Raw genomic sequence first — 15,085 nt, 5'->3', positions numbered from 1 at the left:
AATTTAATTAATTTATTTTAATATTTTTAATGTAAGATGCAAATTCGCGCCCAAGGCTGTATTTAAAAACTGGGTTTTATAGCAATTAGCTTTATGTATAGTTCACTCTACAGTCTGGCAGCCCTGCAACCGATCACAGTGACGTCTCACTTGCTCAACTTTAGTGTTGGTAAGCTCTAAATTTTTTTGGTATTTTAACAGCACTGACAAACACAGATCGTTTTCAGTGTGACCAGGTGACACATGCTGGTGGTGTTTTTTTAGTATGAGAGTGGGAACCGCAGTAGCAGTCAAAAAGTGATTCACGCTCGCGAACGCTAAAAGCAATTTTAACAAATAGAAAATTATTTCGCACTGCCGCCAGACATACCAATAGAAAATTTAAATAATTTAATAGGGCCGCCGCCGCGAGTATTTTGGAAAGTGTAAAATCTACGGCCCGCTACGTCTGCGTCGGCTTAAACATTGAGTGCGCGTGTGTGGATGCGTGTGTATGTGTTTGTGTGAAAGGAGGAGGAGAAGCAACACACAAAAAAGTGTACAGACGACGCGCAGACGCAACGATCTGCAGTGGCTAATTAAAAGTACCGAAAAAACGGGAGTGAAAATTAATTAATTACAGGCGGAAATTTCGCCAAAAAGCTGATCACGAGTTATTTAACAAGCAGTAAACAGCGATAATAATAAAATGGGTTGTGCCGTGAGTACAGCACGAGATAAAGAAGCCATCGAACGTTCCAAAAACATCGACCGGGCGCTCAGAGCCGAAGGAGAACGCGCCGCCTCTGAGGTTAAGCTGCTGCTCTTGGGTGCGTCTCTCATAACTTTCCAATATATACACACATACACCCATACATATATTCTTACTAATTAAAACCTAAAGTTTTCGCCTAAAATTGCGACGCCATGTACAAATATTCGTGAGTTATTTTCCAGTGGGGTGGGTTTTTATTTTCACAACTGGAAGCTAACGAAAACCGTTGTAATGCGGTCTTTTATTCTCTCCAATTTTTTGTCACTCGAATTTTTGTTCGTGCGCAACTTGATACTCGTTCGATTCATCTTTGGCTATGGTCGCGCATTATGCAATGCACATGTCAATAATTCAATTGCGATAAGAAATTGAAAGTAAATTAAAACCAAATGTCTGCGGCGGCGGCTGTGGTTCCAACAAGTGGGACGCCTTAGCCTTCTCCCTCCTTCTTGCCAATGGAAACATGTTTGTGCTGCGGTTCTTCTTACACACACACACTCATATATACAAATACACAAGCAGGCATGGTTATACAAACGTGTATGTGTGCGTGTTGAGTGGCACTTGTTGTTGGTGAGAAATGTGCATTGAGGCGTTGCGACGCCATCGCTTCAACTTTGACCTCTGCATGTCGCGCTTGCGTAGTGAAATTGGATGCCGCATCGCGTTTTTGGCCTTCTGCAATTAAATTTCTATAAAAACAGCGAGTTGAGAAATTGTCTTGAGTGCGCGTTTTCATTCACTCAAATGTTGCAAACAATGGAATGGGTTTTCCAGCTTTCCAACCACAACTAACACTGCTGCACTTGATAGCTTTTGCTAATGAAGCGGCGCTCCGTCCATTTATTCTTCGATGACTCAAATCGCTCTCGATGGATGGGTGAGGAGATGGGCAGGGTGAGTCGGCATGCCAGTTAAATGATACACGAGATGAATTCACTGGTCAACAAAAAATCTGCTCTGACTGCTGATAGAAGTTGACAGAAGTGTTCGTTCATATAATTCTTTTTGGCGTTTACGAAATTCAAATATTTATATAATTTTTCTTCTACGGACAATTCAAGTGGTCTGTCTATTTAACGGGAACTGTGTTGCATTTTCAGCTGTTCGTAAAAGTGACATCAACTATGTATTTTAGTGTAGTTTCTGGCAAGCAAAGCCAGGCAATGAGAAAAACACCTTGCACCAGTTGCTAACATTTGTGCTCGTATTTGTTTTATTGTTCATACATGTGTTATTGTACTTGTTGTTATTGTTTTGCTTCGGCTAGCATTATCTCTGCCTATGCTGCAGCTGCGCCTGCGCACGTTCATTATGCCAACCGCATTCGCCAAGAGCTCACCCTACCTCTCTCGCTCTCTTTGTCTCTTTCGGTCGCTCTATCGCGCAGGCCTAATTGGCTGGGGCAGCTGTTGTTGTTGTTGTTGTTGTTGCTTGTACACTGACATTTAAAGTGGGGTGAACGATATTAGCGCAAATAAATGGCCCCCACATCAAATGCAGCTGTGTGTGTGTTGTGCTTGTGTTTGGCTTATGCTCTGCTCCGCTTTATTCGTGTAGATTTAATAAAAAATTTTGCTATTGTTGCAGCCGCTGTCTGACCATTGCACCCTACTTTGTATCTGTATCTGCGAGCAGCCTCTCCAGTTGAATTATGGCACTTAATTTCATGTCGGTTTCACTCTTACTCTCGCCGAGTCTGCCACCCTTTGGAACGCCGTTCCATTTGGAAAGTGCAATTCAGAGCTTTCTTTGGTGATTTCCACTTCCAAATATTCCGTTTATTTAATGTTGATCAGTCTCTCTCACATTTCCCACACCAGACCAAACAGCCATAAAATAAATAAACATGCATTTAATACGTTCCATTAGCATGCCAAACGACACATAAACAATATTCGACACTGACAGCAAGCGGAGAGCCCTCGGAAACCCAACACAAACTGTCAACACAAATAGCTTAATCAACAATTTTTAAGTATTTAATAAACACGCACAAACATACACACACTCTTGCACACTGGCACATTCATTCGTATTATCATACACATACATACATATGTATGTATATATGTGTTTTTAATGTGCTGTTCTTATCGCTATAAATCGTTCGTCGTTCGGCGCCTTATCAATATTATCTATAAATGACCTTTGCGTCAAATTTGCAACAGCCATTTTCAGCTAAATTCATGGCAAATGTTGATTTGATTTCTTTCCCTGATTGCCGGCAGACGGTAGTTACACATGTGATTGAATCAAATTCCCCAGAAATAAATCATGGCTTGGTGCACTTCCTATGGCCAATTTTAGCGACGATTAAATGCCGACAGACTTCCATTTGTTTACTTCCAGCTCAGCTCTGCTCGCTCGCACGTCTGATTAACACATTTCTTTTCTCACTTTACTTATCGGAAAGTTCAGTCGCCAGCCGCTTGGAGGCGCCAATAAAACTCGATAACGATTAGTCATGCGGTGAGCGCAAATGAGCGAAATGCTATGGAATGATTGCTGTGAACTTTTCTTGTCCAAACGTGTGAGTGTATGTGTGTGTGTGTGTGTGAGTGTGCTTGCTTGCCTTTAGTCATACATTATTTACATACACATACATATGTACATATATTTATCTAATTGCACAGGAACTGCAATCATAGAAATAGCGTAGAATTGAATATTGACACGCCCCAAAAAGGGGCTCCACCGCTTGCATGTACAAAGGTATGGGCGTGTGGTAATGAAGTTAATTTGAATGACGCTGATTATCATGATGAGCGATGCTGATGATGATTATGGAGTGTTTCGAGTGGCGCTCTCTCTCTCTTTGTAGTCACCGACTCGCATGTTCTACGCTCTTCTCTTACTGTCTTCTTTTGTCGCATCGGGCGCTTATTATGGCACAGCTAACGGTGCATTGATAAATGAATACATGATTTATCATAGTGTGCGTGCATTTCTTCATGTTATTGTTGTTATTATTAACTTGACCTTTTTTCGCCATTGTTGCGAACTGCCTCTCTCTCTCCCTCTCTCTCTCTCGCTAATTTGCTTTGTTTTATTATTCGGTGGCACGATACAAATTTTGAATATTTGTTAATCAGCCATTAAAGTCGAGTTGACCGTCTTTTAAGCCATTACTTATTATAACGACATAATTTTCATTGCCTAAATTAGTATGCATTGTTCGCTATGATTTTAACAATCATATATGTACATGTATAAACATATATAGATACATATGTATGCATGTATGTATATTTACGTGCCTAAGCGCATATAGTATGATATGCGATCGGGCGGTACTTTAGCTTTGCTGCAAAAGTGAAAGTACTAAAGTCGAGCTCTCGCAATTACCTAATCAAGTTGACTACCTTCCCGCATCTCCTCCAAAGCTCTGTCTGTGTGGGAATGGACCCAACCACACAAAACCCTATGCAGCAATAACAAAAAACCATCGAATGTTGCAAAAAACAAACAGAAAAACAAAAAATAATAATAATAATAATGTTGGCATAATGCGCCTTTGTTGCAATCGTGGACATCGTATATTGCTTTTTAACGTTAAATGAACTAAGACCGGTAGCTGGAAAAATCATGTCTGCGATAAAAACATGAATTTTGTTCAACTCTTTTTAGTTGCAGTTGGGGGGAAACTAGAAGACACGTAACATCAGTTTTTCTTATCTATTGAACTGCTTCAAATAAGCTGTGTGAAGTTGCTGACCAAATTCTTTTTGTTTACTCTCTGCATTTATGCGGCTTGCTCAACTCATGTATATTTTGTACACTAATAAAAACCTTGGCATTTATTTATGTTTGCAAGGTCTGTTAAAACTTCTTTTGAATTTTGATAAATCGAAGGTCAACGAACCGCATAGGATTGGCCAGTGGGCAAACAAACATTATGTATATACAGTGTGAGCATTTATTAAGAATATAGAAGCATTCTTCGTACAGAATATATTGGTCTAAAATAAGAAATTTCCATACTTTAAACACCGCCAAATATTCGCATATTTACAAGCTGGATAGTTGATATGGGAGCTCAGCAGCTCAATTACTGCCGATATTACATGACCAACATGAACGCAATTGAGCACGCTCGTACGGCTCGGCTCGGCAGCTAGCTTTTTGGCCTCTTGAACCCAAAGACAATTGAACAATTTGTGGCATCCATTCATTCATGAATGGCCGCCCGCTTCCTGCCCCCTCGCGTGTCTGTATATATGTATATTGTTAGCTTCATTCATTCATTCATCGGCGCTTTTTACGCATGACACACTCAGAGAGGAGCTCCAATTGTTTGCTGATTGACAGGTCACACCCATATGGTTTAGCCAACATCCGTTCCACAATTTTCACATTTGTAATTCTGGTTGCATTTGCAGGAGCCGGCGAATCGGGCAAATCGACAATAGTCAAACAGATGAAGATCATCCACGAGACGGGTTACTCGCAGGAGGAGTGCGAGGAGTACCGACGCGTCGTCTACAGCAACACCGTACAGAGTTTGATGGTCATAATACGTGCGATGGGCCGACTAAAGATCGAGTTTGCGGATCCTGCCAAAACAGACATTGCGCGACAGTTCTTTACACACGCCTCGGCCGCCGACGAGGGCATCCTGCTGCCGGAGATCGTGCTGCTGATGAAGAAGCTTTGGTCGGACGCTGGTGTGCAGCAATCGTTTGCACGCTCGCGCGAATATCAGCTGAATGACTCGGCTGGCTACTATCTGAACTCACTGGACCGGATCGCGCAGCCCAACTACATACCCACACAGCAGGATGTGCTGCGAACACGTGTGAAGACCACAGGAATCATCGAGACGCATTTCACTTGCAAACAGCTGCACTTTAAGTAAGGCGAAAGAATTCTTTAAGAATCGTGATGCAAGCTATTAATTTCATATTATATTGCAGACTATTCGATGTGGGCGGACAGCGTTCGGAGCGCAAGAAGTGGATTCATTGCTTTGAGGGCGTGACAGCTATTATCTTTTGTGTGGCATTGTCAGGTGAGAATGGGAATCTGTTCGTTAATAAATAGAATATACTAATCTATATCATTTCGTTGCAGGCTACGACTTGGTTCTGGCTGAGGATGAGGAAATGAATCGCATGATTGAATCACTGAAGCTCTTCGATTCCATATGCAATTCCAAATGGTTTGTGGAAACATCCATTATATTATTCTTGAACAAAAAGGATTTGTTTGAGGAGAAGATTAAGCGATCTCCCCTAACAATATGCTTCCCAGAATACACTGGTAAGGCTACAATGGATATTAAATTGAAGCTATATTAATATTTATATCCTCTGTCTATGACAGGTTCCAATACATTCGAGGAGGCCGCCAACTATATTCGCATGAAGTTCGAAAATCTCAACAAACGAAAAGACCAAAAAGAAATATATACGCACTTAACCTGCGCCACAGATACAAACAACGTGAAATTTGTATTCGATGCAGTCACCGATGTCATCATCAAGAATAACCTGAAGCAAATTGGTCTTTTCTAATGGGAGAGAGATCGAAAAAGAGAGAGGGAGCAGCTTATGCGATTAAAGTGCGTCTTAGTATTAAAGGAAAACGCGCAAACATTTCCATTATATTATAATTAATTAACTATAAACATAAAATCACATATTTGTAATCTGTATTTTATGTATATACTCATATGTATATGCTTTCAATACGAATACGCTTTACAAGCTCTTGAGTTATATTTACTTACATATATATTTAAAACCGATTTTTGTTGCCAGTAGTCGCGGAACAAATAACCAACTGCAATTAATTAAGTTAACCGTTAAAAATGCTATAAGTGAACTAATTAAAATACGTATCTACTATATGTATGTAATTTAACACAGTGTAAAGTAGACGCCAGGAACTTGGTAAAGATGGCTGTCCAGATATGTAGCCCACAGATGTGGCCAGCTAACTTTGCGCTTAGTTAAGATTAAAGTAATTTAATAATGTGACAAATTTGCATGGCGTAAAAGGGGTTATTTTCCAACATTTGTTTACTTCAGCTTTTACGCGCTGCATATTCGGCACGTTTTCCAATAATGTCATGAATTTGCCAAGAGCTTAGCGCACTAAAAAACAAAAACAATATAATAATTAAATAACGAAGAGTGTGCGTGGGCCTAATTTTTGTATGCCCTCTACATGTAACTAGAAATTTTACTAAATAGAAATTTACTAATTAATTAGTAATAGCCTAAATAAAGACAAAGCTAAAAATAAACACAACACACACACACACACATTTACGATAACTGAAATTCAATAGGGCAGTATACGACGAGCATCGGTTTAAAGCCATCTGCAACTAAGGATCGTTGTGCAACACTACTGTGTGGTGAGTTTAAGTCGGCGTCAGAGAAGCGCCTTCTTTTCCTGTCAGCTTTCGTTGAAGTAGGTTGAGCTCATTATTGTTTGACAAAATCTTACATTTGTAAAATATTCAGGTTGTTCAAGTAGCTCTGTTTAATATTGTGTAGGACGTTAATAAATAAAAATCGAAGCAGAGGTTCAGTAATTCAATATGCTGCGCGCAGTTATTTCGATCAGCCAGCGTGGAAAGCTTCCACTAACTCTGCTTTCGGCCCAGGGAATTGGTGAGTTGTTCTTCCATAAATCGCGCATGGAACCTGCAACGATTTGTTATTTGATGATTTCTCAATCGCAGCCCAGAACAAGCTACGCTTTTCCACCGCATACTGCCGCCCTCTTGTTCGCTTCTATGCTAGCGATGATTCGAAGATCAAGGGATCTCTTCGCGGCGGCCCAACTGGCATCATTGGTAACATGGATCAGTCTGCCAGTATGGGCAATGTAGGTGGCGGTGACTCGTTTCCGCAGCCGCAACCAGCTGCTTTGGGCGGTGACCCTACACACGACTATGGCAAGGCAACTAGTAAGCGGGCTGCGGTCACCTCCCAATTGCAGGCCGCCACACACATCATTACAGAGAGTGAGAAACATGGTAGAGATGAATCCAAATCGTCATCATCTTCTCCCATGTCGGGGGAAGAATCGAACAAAGTGGTTGGCCAGTCCAACGCAAGTGGGCCATCGGACCCTGAACGTTCTGGACCGGGCTCTGGAAATAAAATGGTCGATGATGCCATTAAGAACTTGCAGGATGCGGCCGCTAATTTGCCCAGCAAGGAGCAGGTGGAGAAATTCGTCTTTCGGACGTTGGCCTTCATCTATGACCTTCTCTTCTTGACTGTCAATTGGACCATCCGCTTTATCGATGAGAAGGTAGTACAGAATAAGACGGTCAGGCTCTACTGGAAGAAATTCCACGAGAAAATGGAGGAGGCCAAGAAGGATTAAGCACAGCAATCAAATTCAGATGGAAGTTAAGCATGATATGATGTATATATAAACCTCTATCCATATATATACAGACATGTCATGTACAGCATACGCAAAACATTAAACAAAGCTAATAAATATCAAATTTCATGACACATGCGCCATGTGTAAGTGTATTAGTGGTATATTTATTGCTTTTGCTTTTATTTTGTTCGCACAATTGATATCTGGCTGCTCTGATTTCAGGTGAAGCTAGCAAAGCTGGCATAGCCGTCCAATAGTTTGGCCAAATATTTAAGTATCTTATTGCGGGCCTCCTTCAGCTGCGGCGGATCGCAATTGGCCGGCTCGTACATGTTGGCGCAATGTGCGGTGCCTGCAAAAATATTCCATAATCAAATTACATCCAGACAAGTGAAATCGACTCCTTACCTTCGATGTAGATTGCGGGCGTGTTTGAATTGGTGGAGACGTAGAGGCCGAGTGCATGCCATGGATCGATGGAGCCGTGCACGTAAAGCACATTTGTTGTCCCTGGCTTAAGTGCGCCGTAGTACTTGTTCGTCTGGGCCACAGCCTGTTCCAGAAACTTGTCATTCATGCGATCCGAGAAGATGTCCATGCACTGGCGTATGAAAAAGTCGATGCCAAAGCGATCACCGAAAGTGTCCGACTTGTTCTCAGAGGTCTGATAGAAGCCAAACTCGGTGCAGGTCTGGTACGTCCATTGGCGCATACCTTTGGCCACCTCAGAGTCCCACGACACGTTCTTCATTTCGGCTATCATCTTGTCGTACTTGTAGTCCAAGCAATTGGTCTTCGATTGCTTCAGTAGCAGATCGTTAACAGCGCCCAAACGAGTGACTGGCGGTCCCATAGTCGTGTTCAGCATTACATCGCAGACCTGTAAGCAGGTGAAAAATCTGTAAGGTGACTTGGCTTGGCTAAGGGGCGCCTACCTGATCGATGGTTATCTTGGCATGCGGGCTATTGTCCTTGTTGTACTGCACCACGCCAGCGAAATTGCTAGCAATGTTTTCAAATAGATTCGCAATGTCTAATTTATTCTCAATCGAGTCTTTGAGGGGCGTGCACGTTCTAATAATAAAATGAAATAGTATACAAATATATATAATATAATATAGCGATAGGCTTCATACTTGAATTTCTCATCCAGATTGCGCTGTCCTATCATGTGCTTCAGCAGAATCTCCACCTGTGCGAAGCCACGCGACACAGCCTCCACACACTCCGGCTTGTAGCTGGCCAGCGATGCCTTTACTACTTCAAAGTATTGGGAGAAATCCACTTGGGCCAGCAGTGGACCACTGGAGCTAATGGCGCCATCAATCAAATGAGGATACTTCTCGCGTGCCCAAGCAGCCAGTGAACCGGGATAAGAGCCACCGAATGCAATCCATTTCTGAGAGTCGGCCATGTTGTATTGGCGCTTCATGGCTGATACAAAGTTGGCCAAGTCGGCCAGCGCTTGCTCCGAGCTGAGGTAAGCCAAGTTGCTGTTGGACAGATCACTAGTTGGATGGCTCTTGCCATAGAAACGATGCTCCAGCTGAATGCACAGCGCGCCGAAGTGCTCGGCATAGTGGATCCAAGCACCTTCACGCATCCAGTTCTTCGTGGCCTCCCCTTCGCCGCCAATCATCAGGAACACTGGAGCCTGACTGTCATTCCTGTAGAAGGCATCGTTCACAAAGTAACGCTGTTGCCATGTGCGCGTGTCGTCTGGCTTGAAGTGATTCAAGCGCTGCTCGAACCACAAATCCTCCACACTTAAAGATCGCTGCAAGGTGGGCATTGAACTTGGTTGTCCCAAAAAGCCATTCATATGACGGCCGTTTCGAAAACCCAAGCTGCTGGACTGCGCAATTAAGCAGACGAGCACCAGCAGAGGCAGACATAATCCCTTGGGATGTAGCATATTTCAGCTTTATCACAATTGCTGCGGTCTTTGGCTTTTGCTGTTGTTTTTACTATTGTTGCTGCTGCTGTTGTTGTTGTTTTTGTTGAGTACAGGTCAAGTGAGCTCTTATTTGATTAGCACAACCGCCGTTTGCTCGACTAACTGTAAAAATGGCACAGGAATGCAACTTATATAGTTCTATTTGCCTTACGTGTGTGTGTGTGTTGTATATAGACACACATACATATACATATGTGTACCAATTTCTTTATGCTTTGTTATTTTGCCGGCTGTGATTTGGCGTTGCCACCTAGTTGAAAACATTTCGTTCACTGTTTAATTATTCTACTTTTTATAGCTAACATCTGGTTGCTGCTGGCAGAGCTATTAGAATATTAGCACTGTCTGGTCAGTGATATTAGCATAATAGCTTTGCTTGAAAATCACGCATTTGAAAAATACACAAATGATTGGCACGACGCTGCCACCTTGTTTGAAAACGGCTTCCAAGCAACGGTTGCTTAATTTTCAAACAATAAATAAGCAGTTGCTGTGCGTATTGTCAGTGGCAGGTCGATGTAGCCAGTCCAACAAGCCAGAACGTAGAACAGCATAATTTAAATATATATTTTGTGTACGATAATGGCCAACCCAATAAAAGAATGCAAGCAGCTACAGCCGCGAGCAATTTTCGGCATCAATGGCAAAGTGGAGAATGGAGTGCGTCAGCATCCCATTACCCGGGCTGCAATCTTTCCGTTGGGCAACAAAATAGCCATTGCCGACTTCGCTAAGAACACACAAGAGTTTGTTGCCGGGCACACAAACAGCATATCCTGCCTGGATGTCAGCAAAAGCGGCAAGTACATCGCCTCCGGTCAGATCAACCATATGGGCTTCCGTGGCTATGTCATCGTGTGGGACTATGAGTCACGCAAGGAGATTGGGCGTCACGATTTGCACAAGGTGAAGGTGCAGGCCATTTGTTTTACGGCCGAGGAACGCTTTGTTATATCCATTGGCGGCAAGGATGACGGCTCCGTAATTGTGTTTGATGTGCAGACATTGTAATTATTGCAAACTGACTCCAATCTCTTCCAGTTGATGAACTGCTTCTCTTCTCCACTTGCAGCTCGCCCATTTGTCGCCAGCCTGCCTCGCGTGCCATCTCAGGCAATGCACTGACCGTCCGTCCGATGCATAACAATCCGTACTTCTTTCTCACTGCTGGCGATCGCCATCTGCGCCTGTGGAGCATTGTGCGCGAGCAGAAGAAACTCTATGTGCAGGACGTCCATTTGGCCAGCAAAACTCGCACGTTCTATTGTGCTCGCATCGATAAAAAGGATGAGTTCGCGTATCTGGGCAGTGGCACCGGCGACATCATTAAGATCGTACTCAACTGCTGCGACAGGGACAATGTGACCCGGCCGGGCACGACTAGCGGCATTCTAGGTGCCTTTGGCACACACAATCCACGCAAGCCCACGGGCCGTGATTGCAATCGCTATGTGAATGGCGTGCGTGCCCTGTATGTGCTGGAGGAAGGACGTCTGCTGATTGGCGCTGGCGATGGCGAGGTTCAACTGGTGGAGGAGCGTACAGAGGTGCCATTGATCAACTTCCGAGACTATCCCGAACCCACTTGGCCCTATTTGCGCGTGGTAAGCCCCACACTTAAGCTTGCTGCAGTTATGTGCCTGTTAAGCTTCTTCTTCTTCTCCTCATTAAGGTTAAGCGAACTCGCGTCTCGGGCCGCATCTCGTCCTTTGTGCGCAGCACTCCAGAGAAATTCTACATCTGCACCGACACGAATGAAATTTACATGCTGAACATAAACTCCTGGGTCTTGAAGCTGCTGCGCACATGCCATGCCAAGGCAGTCTACTTCATAACATTTCCCAAGTAGGTCCAGCGACACTGTTTCCCGCCATGTCTGTCTCTTCATTCCCAACTATTGCAGAAACTACGCAGCTGTCTTTGCCACCGCTGGCCACGAGAGCATTCGCATCTGGTCCTCCAATCGCAAGCAGGAGCTGCTACGCATCATGGTGTACAATTTCAACTGTGCCGCGGTCCGCTTCGCCCACGACGGAACCAGCATTGTGTCCGTATGGAACGACGGCATTATTCGCGCCTTTACCCCCATAACGGGGCGTCTCATCTATGCCATACCCAATGCACACAATAAGGGTGAATTTTGATCCTTAAATTGTAATCCGTTTATCACCTTAATTTTTCTGTAATATTTTCTTAGGCTGCAGTGCCTTGGCCGTAGCATCAACGGGTCGGTTTATCGTAACGGGCGGCATCGAGGGCCAGGTGCGCGTGTGGAAGATCGAGCCGTACCGGCAGAATTTAGTGGGCGTGTTGAAGGATCATTCGGGTCCCATCACCTCGCTGGACATCAACTATCTGGACACGGAAGTAATTTCCGCTTGCACTGACGGCTCCTGCGTCATTTGGGACATCAATCGCATGACCCGCAAGCAGGTGGTCACTGCCAATACGCAGTTCATGTCTGTGCTCTATTTCCCCACTGGAGTCCAAATACTTACCTGCGGCTCCGATGGCCGAATCATCTATTGGATGGTCTACAACGGCGCACTAATACGCGAACTAGCCGCCTCGAAGAAGTCGTCCGTGAACTGTCTTTCCATGAATGCCACAGGCGACTATTTCGTTAGCGTTGGCAGCGATCTGCAGGTGAAGCTGTGGGACTATAACAGCGGCGATGTGGTCGGTATTGGCTCGGAGCACGCTTCGTCCGTAATTAGTGCTGCGTACAGTCCATGCGGCAAGACTTTCGTTACAGGCAGTACGGATGGGTCGCTGATCATTTGGGAAGTGCCCGAGGAACACTGGGGCAGTCCCAATCCACCGGACGGTCCCAGCTACCAGCTGCCCAAGCCACAGCCTAAGGGCAAGCCAGCTGTTCAGTCGCGCGTCGACTCGGGCACTCGCTTGAAGCCAGCTCCGGGCGAGAATATCAATGGACTGCTGAAGGCAACACCCAAGGACGACATCTGCTGTGTCGAATGCCCACCGTGCGCCAAGAAGGAAGGGAAGGCCGCCGACGCCTTTGCCGAGTGCAAGATTGTGCCGGACGTAAGGAAATGTTAAGATGTTCAATTTCCCACTTCTACGTTTTAATTAGCTTAGTCTAATAAAAGAGCATTTAAGAAAAAAATAAGACAAACCCTATTTTAGCTGTAGTTAAAAATAATATCATGAATATTTTAGATTCTGTATTTTTGGAATTTTAATAAAGATCTCATTAGATTAAAAACAGTAAAAGAAGCATGTTCCAAAACGTATTTTATCACACCAAAATTTTATTCTGCTTCGACGCCAGCTGCTTCAGTACTATCTAGATGGAACTCGTCGAATTAAAGTCCTCTTGGATATCAGATTCCTCACGCTCATCCTTGGCGAACTCGTAGTTCATCTCCTTGGCTTCTTTGGCAGCAGCTTTTTCTTCGGCCTCTTGTCGTTTACGCTCCTTTTCACTAAAGGCCAACTGTTGCTTGCGGTCCTTCTCAGCCTCGGCCTCTAGTCGCTTGCGCTCCTTGGCAGCTTCGGCCTCTAGTCGCTTGAGCTCCTTGGCCTCTTCTGCTTGTTGTTTTTTCTCTTCTTTTAAGGCTTGCTGCAGCTGTTTTTTGGCTTCTTTGTCGGCTGCTGCCTGTCGCTTCTTAGCTTCGGCCTCCCGATTCTTATTGTGCTTTTTCCACGTCTTATTCAGTTTTCCGAATTCTTTAAGGCGTTCCTCCCTCTCCTTGTCCGTCTCGGGCGTCTTGCCAATGGCCTCTACATCAATCTCATCCTCATAGCCATCCGGAGGCAAAGGATTCACGTCAGGATTATGAAAGCGACTTCTAAGCCCGTCGCCAAAGTAGAATGGCTTTGTGCGCACATACATGTGTCCCCACTTTTTAAACTCGGGCCGTTCATGGTCATGATGTCCGGTTAGGACAAGGAGTGACAGTATTGCTATCATGGGTAGGGCACACATCAAGGTGATCCTCTGCCACATCTTCGCATGGCCCTCGCACGGTGCTAGGTAACATAAGGAAAATTCGCTTAAATTAATGTTGAAATAATACTATGCTGATTGTCTTACGTGGAGTGGGGCACGGTTTGCATGGACATTTTGGAGCTGAAGCTGCCTTAGCATGTGCACACGGCGCTTTGCCTTTTCCCTCACCTTTACCCTTCTCGTTTGACTTTTTGGTTGCCTTCTCACGTTTTTCGATTAATTTTTCGCAATGTTTCTGATCGGCATTTTTTTGTTCTTCTTCTGAACCGGCCTGCTTTTTTTTTTTGCACTTGCCTCCGCCACTAATTTTAGTGTGATCCGTTTCCTTCTTGCTGCCTCCTTCCTTGCACCCGCCTTCCTTAGCTATAACGTTAGGAGTTCGGCACATCATGCTTTTAAAATTAAATTATTTCCTTACCTCCTTTTGTGTCTTTAGACATGTAACGAAAATGTGCATTGGTTACTGATGGAATCCGTTGGAATCTCATTCGCGACCATTTTACAAGGCTTAATAACTGAAGCATGGCTTTTAGGGAAGAAGCAGACCTGAAAATTTTTCTGGAGACTAAAATTTAAATATCCTACCCAATTTTGTAGATAAATATATATATATATATTCCTTAGAACCTAACTTCAAAGCCAACTCTAACAATTTTATTCATTTGAATAGTTTTCAAAAGAGTGCGCCAACAGTTACATTAATGCAAGCGTTATCGATTGTTCTTTGTCAACAACTGTGCTGTTAGCTGACCACTATTAACAGAATTCTGTTAACGGTTACATTGGACTATCAAAAATAAAATTTAACAGCAACTGTTATTTAAAGAGATAAAGATTTATTTAATACCACAGAACTGTGGCAATATGGGGTATACAAATACTAAATTCTGATATATTCTCCTCTTTAACTCAAATACATGTAAAACTGATTAGCGTGACCGAAGCGAAAAGTTAGTATGCGACAACTTCACCTTTTAATGCCTAGCACACAAGTGCATGCTAGAATTAACAAATAACACATATGTATGTATGTATAACAAACATA

The 15,085-nt window shown here is 43.7% G+C and overlaps 5 protein-coding genes across 5 annotated transcripts; 3 read left to right on the top strand and 2 right to left on the bottom strand.

Moving 5' to 3' along the window:
- The first annotated feature begins 239 nt into the window (after positions 1 to 239).
- On the top strand, positions 240 to 7,009 carry Galphai (G protein alpha i subunit). Its single transcript, XM_018099574.3, has 5 exons — positions 240 to 809; positions 5,137 to 5,608; positions 5,671 to 5,765; positions 5,828 to 6,016; positions 6,080 to 7,009. The coding sequence occupies exons 1-5, from the start codon at positions 689 to 691 to the stop codon at positions 6,268 to 6,270; spliced, it is 1,068 nt and encodes a 355-aa protein (XP_017955063.1). The 5' UTR covers positions 240 to 688; the 3' UTR covers positions 6,271 to 7,009.
- A 112-nt stretch (positions 7,010 to 7,121) lies between these two features.
- Positions 7,122 to 8,259, top strand: LOC108650446 (uncharacterized). Its single transcript, XM_018099590.3, has 2 exons — positions 7,122 to 7,377; positions 7,449 to 8,259. The coding sequence occupies exons 1-2, from the start codon at positions 7,305 to 7,307 to the stop codon at positions 8,099 to 8,101; spliced, it is 726 nt and encodes a 241-aa protein (XP_017955079.1). The 5' UTR covers positions 7,122 to 7,304; the 3' UTR covers positions 8,102 to 8,259.
- Positions 8,218 to 10,265, bottom strand: LOC108650420 (putative serine protease K12H4.7). Its single transcript, XM_018099556.3, has 4 exons — positions 9,244 to 10,265; positions 9,043 to 9,181; positions 8,516 to 8,987; positions 8,218 to 8,459 (listed from the first exon to the last, which is right to left on the bottom strand). The coding sequence occupies exons 1-4, from the start codon at positions 10,020 to 10,022 to the stop codon at positions 8,326 to 8,328; spliced, it is 1,524 nt and encodes a 507-aa protein (XP_017955045.1). The 5' UTR covers positions 10,023 to 10,265; the 3' UTR covers positions 8,218 to 8,325.
- Positions 10,266 to 10,535: 270 nt separating this feature from the next.
- Positions 10,536 to 13,321, top strand: LOC108650405 (cilia- and flagella-associated protein 52). Its single transcript, XM_018099538.3, has 5 exons — positions 10,536 to 11,071; positions 11,137 to 11,668; positions 11,737 to 11,909; positions 11,968 to 12,197; positions 12,262 to 13,321. Exons 1-5 carry the CDS (start codon positions 10,647 to 10,649, stop codon positions 13,125 to 13,127), a joined length of 2,226 nt encoding a protein of 741 aa, XP_017955027.1. The 5' UTR covers positions 10,536 to 10,646; the 3' UTR covers positions 13,128 to 13,321.
- Positions 13,320 to 14,673, bottom strand: COX6AL2 (Cytochrome c oxidase subunit 6A-like 2). Its single transcript, XM_018099573.3, has 3 exons — positions 14,459 to 14,673; positions 14,125 to 14,403; positions 13,320 to 14,060 (listed from the first exon to the last, which is right to left on the bottom strand). The coding sequence occupies exons 1-3, from the start codon at positions 14,562 to 14,564 to the stop codon at positions 13,375 to 13,377; spliced, it is 1,071 nt and encodes a 356-aa protein (XP_017955062.1). The 5' UTR covers positions 14,565 to 14,673; the 3' UTR covers positions 13,320 to 13,374.
- Between the last annotated feature and the right edge of the window lie 412 nt (positions 14,674 to 15,085).

This window comes from Drosophila navojoa, chromosome 4 (assembly GCF_054131105.1).
Source record: "Drosophila navojoa isolate 15081-1374.11 chromosome 4, UAZ_NAV_1.0, whole genome shotgun sequence".
Lineage (NCBI taxonomy): Eukaryota > Metazoa > Arthropoda > Insecta > Diptera > Drosophilidae > Drosophila > Drosophila navojoa.
This window is presented reverse-complemented; position numbering and strand designations above follow the sequence as displayed.

Excerpts from the sequence above, each read along its gene's own strand:
- LOC108650420 (XM_018099556.3), bottom strand. The coding sequence starts at position 10,022 with ATGCTACATCCCAAGGGATTATGTCTGCCTCTGCTGGTGCTCGTCTGC. Across the intron at positions 9,182-9,243 it reads AATCTGGATGAGAAATTCAA|AACGTGCACGCCCCTCAAAG; the intron begins GTATGAAGCCTA and ends TTTTATTATTAG. Across the intron at positions 8,988-9,042 it reads CCAAGATAACCATCGATCAG|GTCTGCGATGTAATGCTGAA; the intron begins GTAGGCGCCCCT and ends ACCTGCTTACAG.
- LOC108650446 (XM_018099590.3), top strand. The coding sequence starts at position 7,305 with ATGCTGCGCGCAGTTATTTCGATCAGCCAGCGTGGAAAGCTTCCACTA. Across the intron at positions 7,378-7,448 it reads GCTTTCGGCCCAGGGAATTG|CCCAGAACAAGCTACGCTTT; the intron begins GTGAGTTGTTCT and ends TCTCAATCGCAG.
- Galphai (XM_018099574.3), top strand. The coding sequence starts at position 689 with ATGGGTTGTGCCGTGAGTACAGCACGAGATAAAGAAGCCATCGAACGT. Across the intron at positions 810-5,136 it reads GGTTAAGCTGCTGCTCTTGG|GAGCCGGCGAATCGGGCAAA; the intron begins GTGCGTCTCTCA and ends TTGCATTTGCAG. Across the intron at positions 6,017-6,079 it reads ATGCTTCCCAGAATACACTG|GTTCCAATACATTCGAGGAG; the intron begins GTAAGGCTACAA and ends TGTCTATGACAG.
- LOC108650405 (XM_018099538.3), top strand. The coding sequence starts at position 10,647 with ATGGCCAACCCAATAAAAGAATGCAAGCAGCTACAGCCGCGAGCAATT. Across the intron at positions 11,910-11,967 it reads TACTTCATAACATTTCCCAA|AAACTACGCAGCTGTCTTTG; the intron begins GTAGGTCCAGCG and ends CAACTATTGCAG. Across the intron at positions 12,198-12,261 it reads ACCCAATGCACACAATAAGG|GCTGCAGTGCCTTGGCCGTA; the intron begins GTGAATTTTGAT and ends ATATTTTCTTAG.
- COX6AL2 (XM_018099573.3), bottom strand. The coding sequence starts at position 14,564 with ATGCTTCAGTTATTAAGCCTTGTAAAATGGTCGCGAATGAGATTCCAA. Across the intron at positions 14,404-14,458 it reads GTCTAAAGACACAAAAGGAG|CTAAGGAAGGCGGGTGCAAG; the intron begins GTAAGGAAATAA and ends CTAACGTTATAG. Across the intron at positions 14,061-14,124 it reads CAAACCGTGCCCCACTCCAC|CACCGTGCGAGGGCCATGCG; the intron begins GTAAGACAATCA and ends TATGTTACCTAG.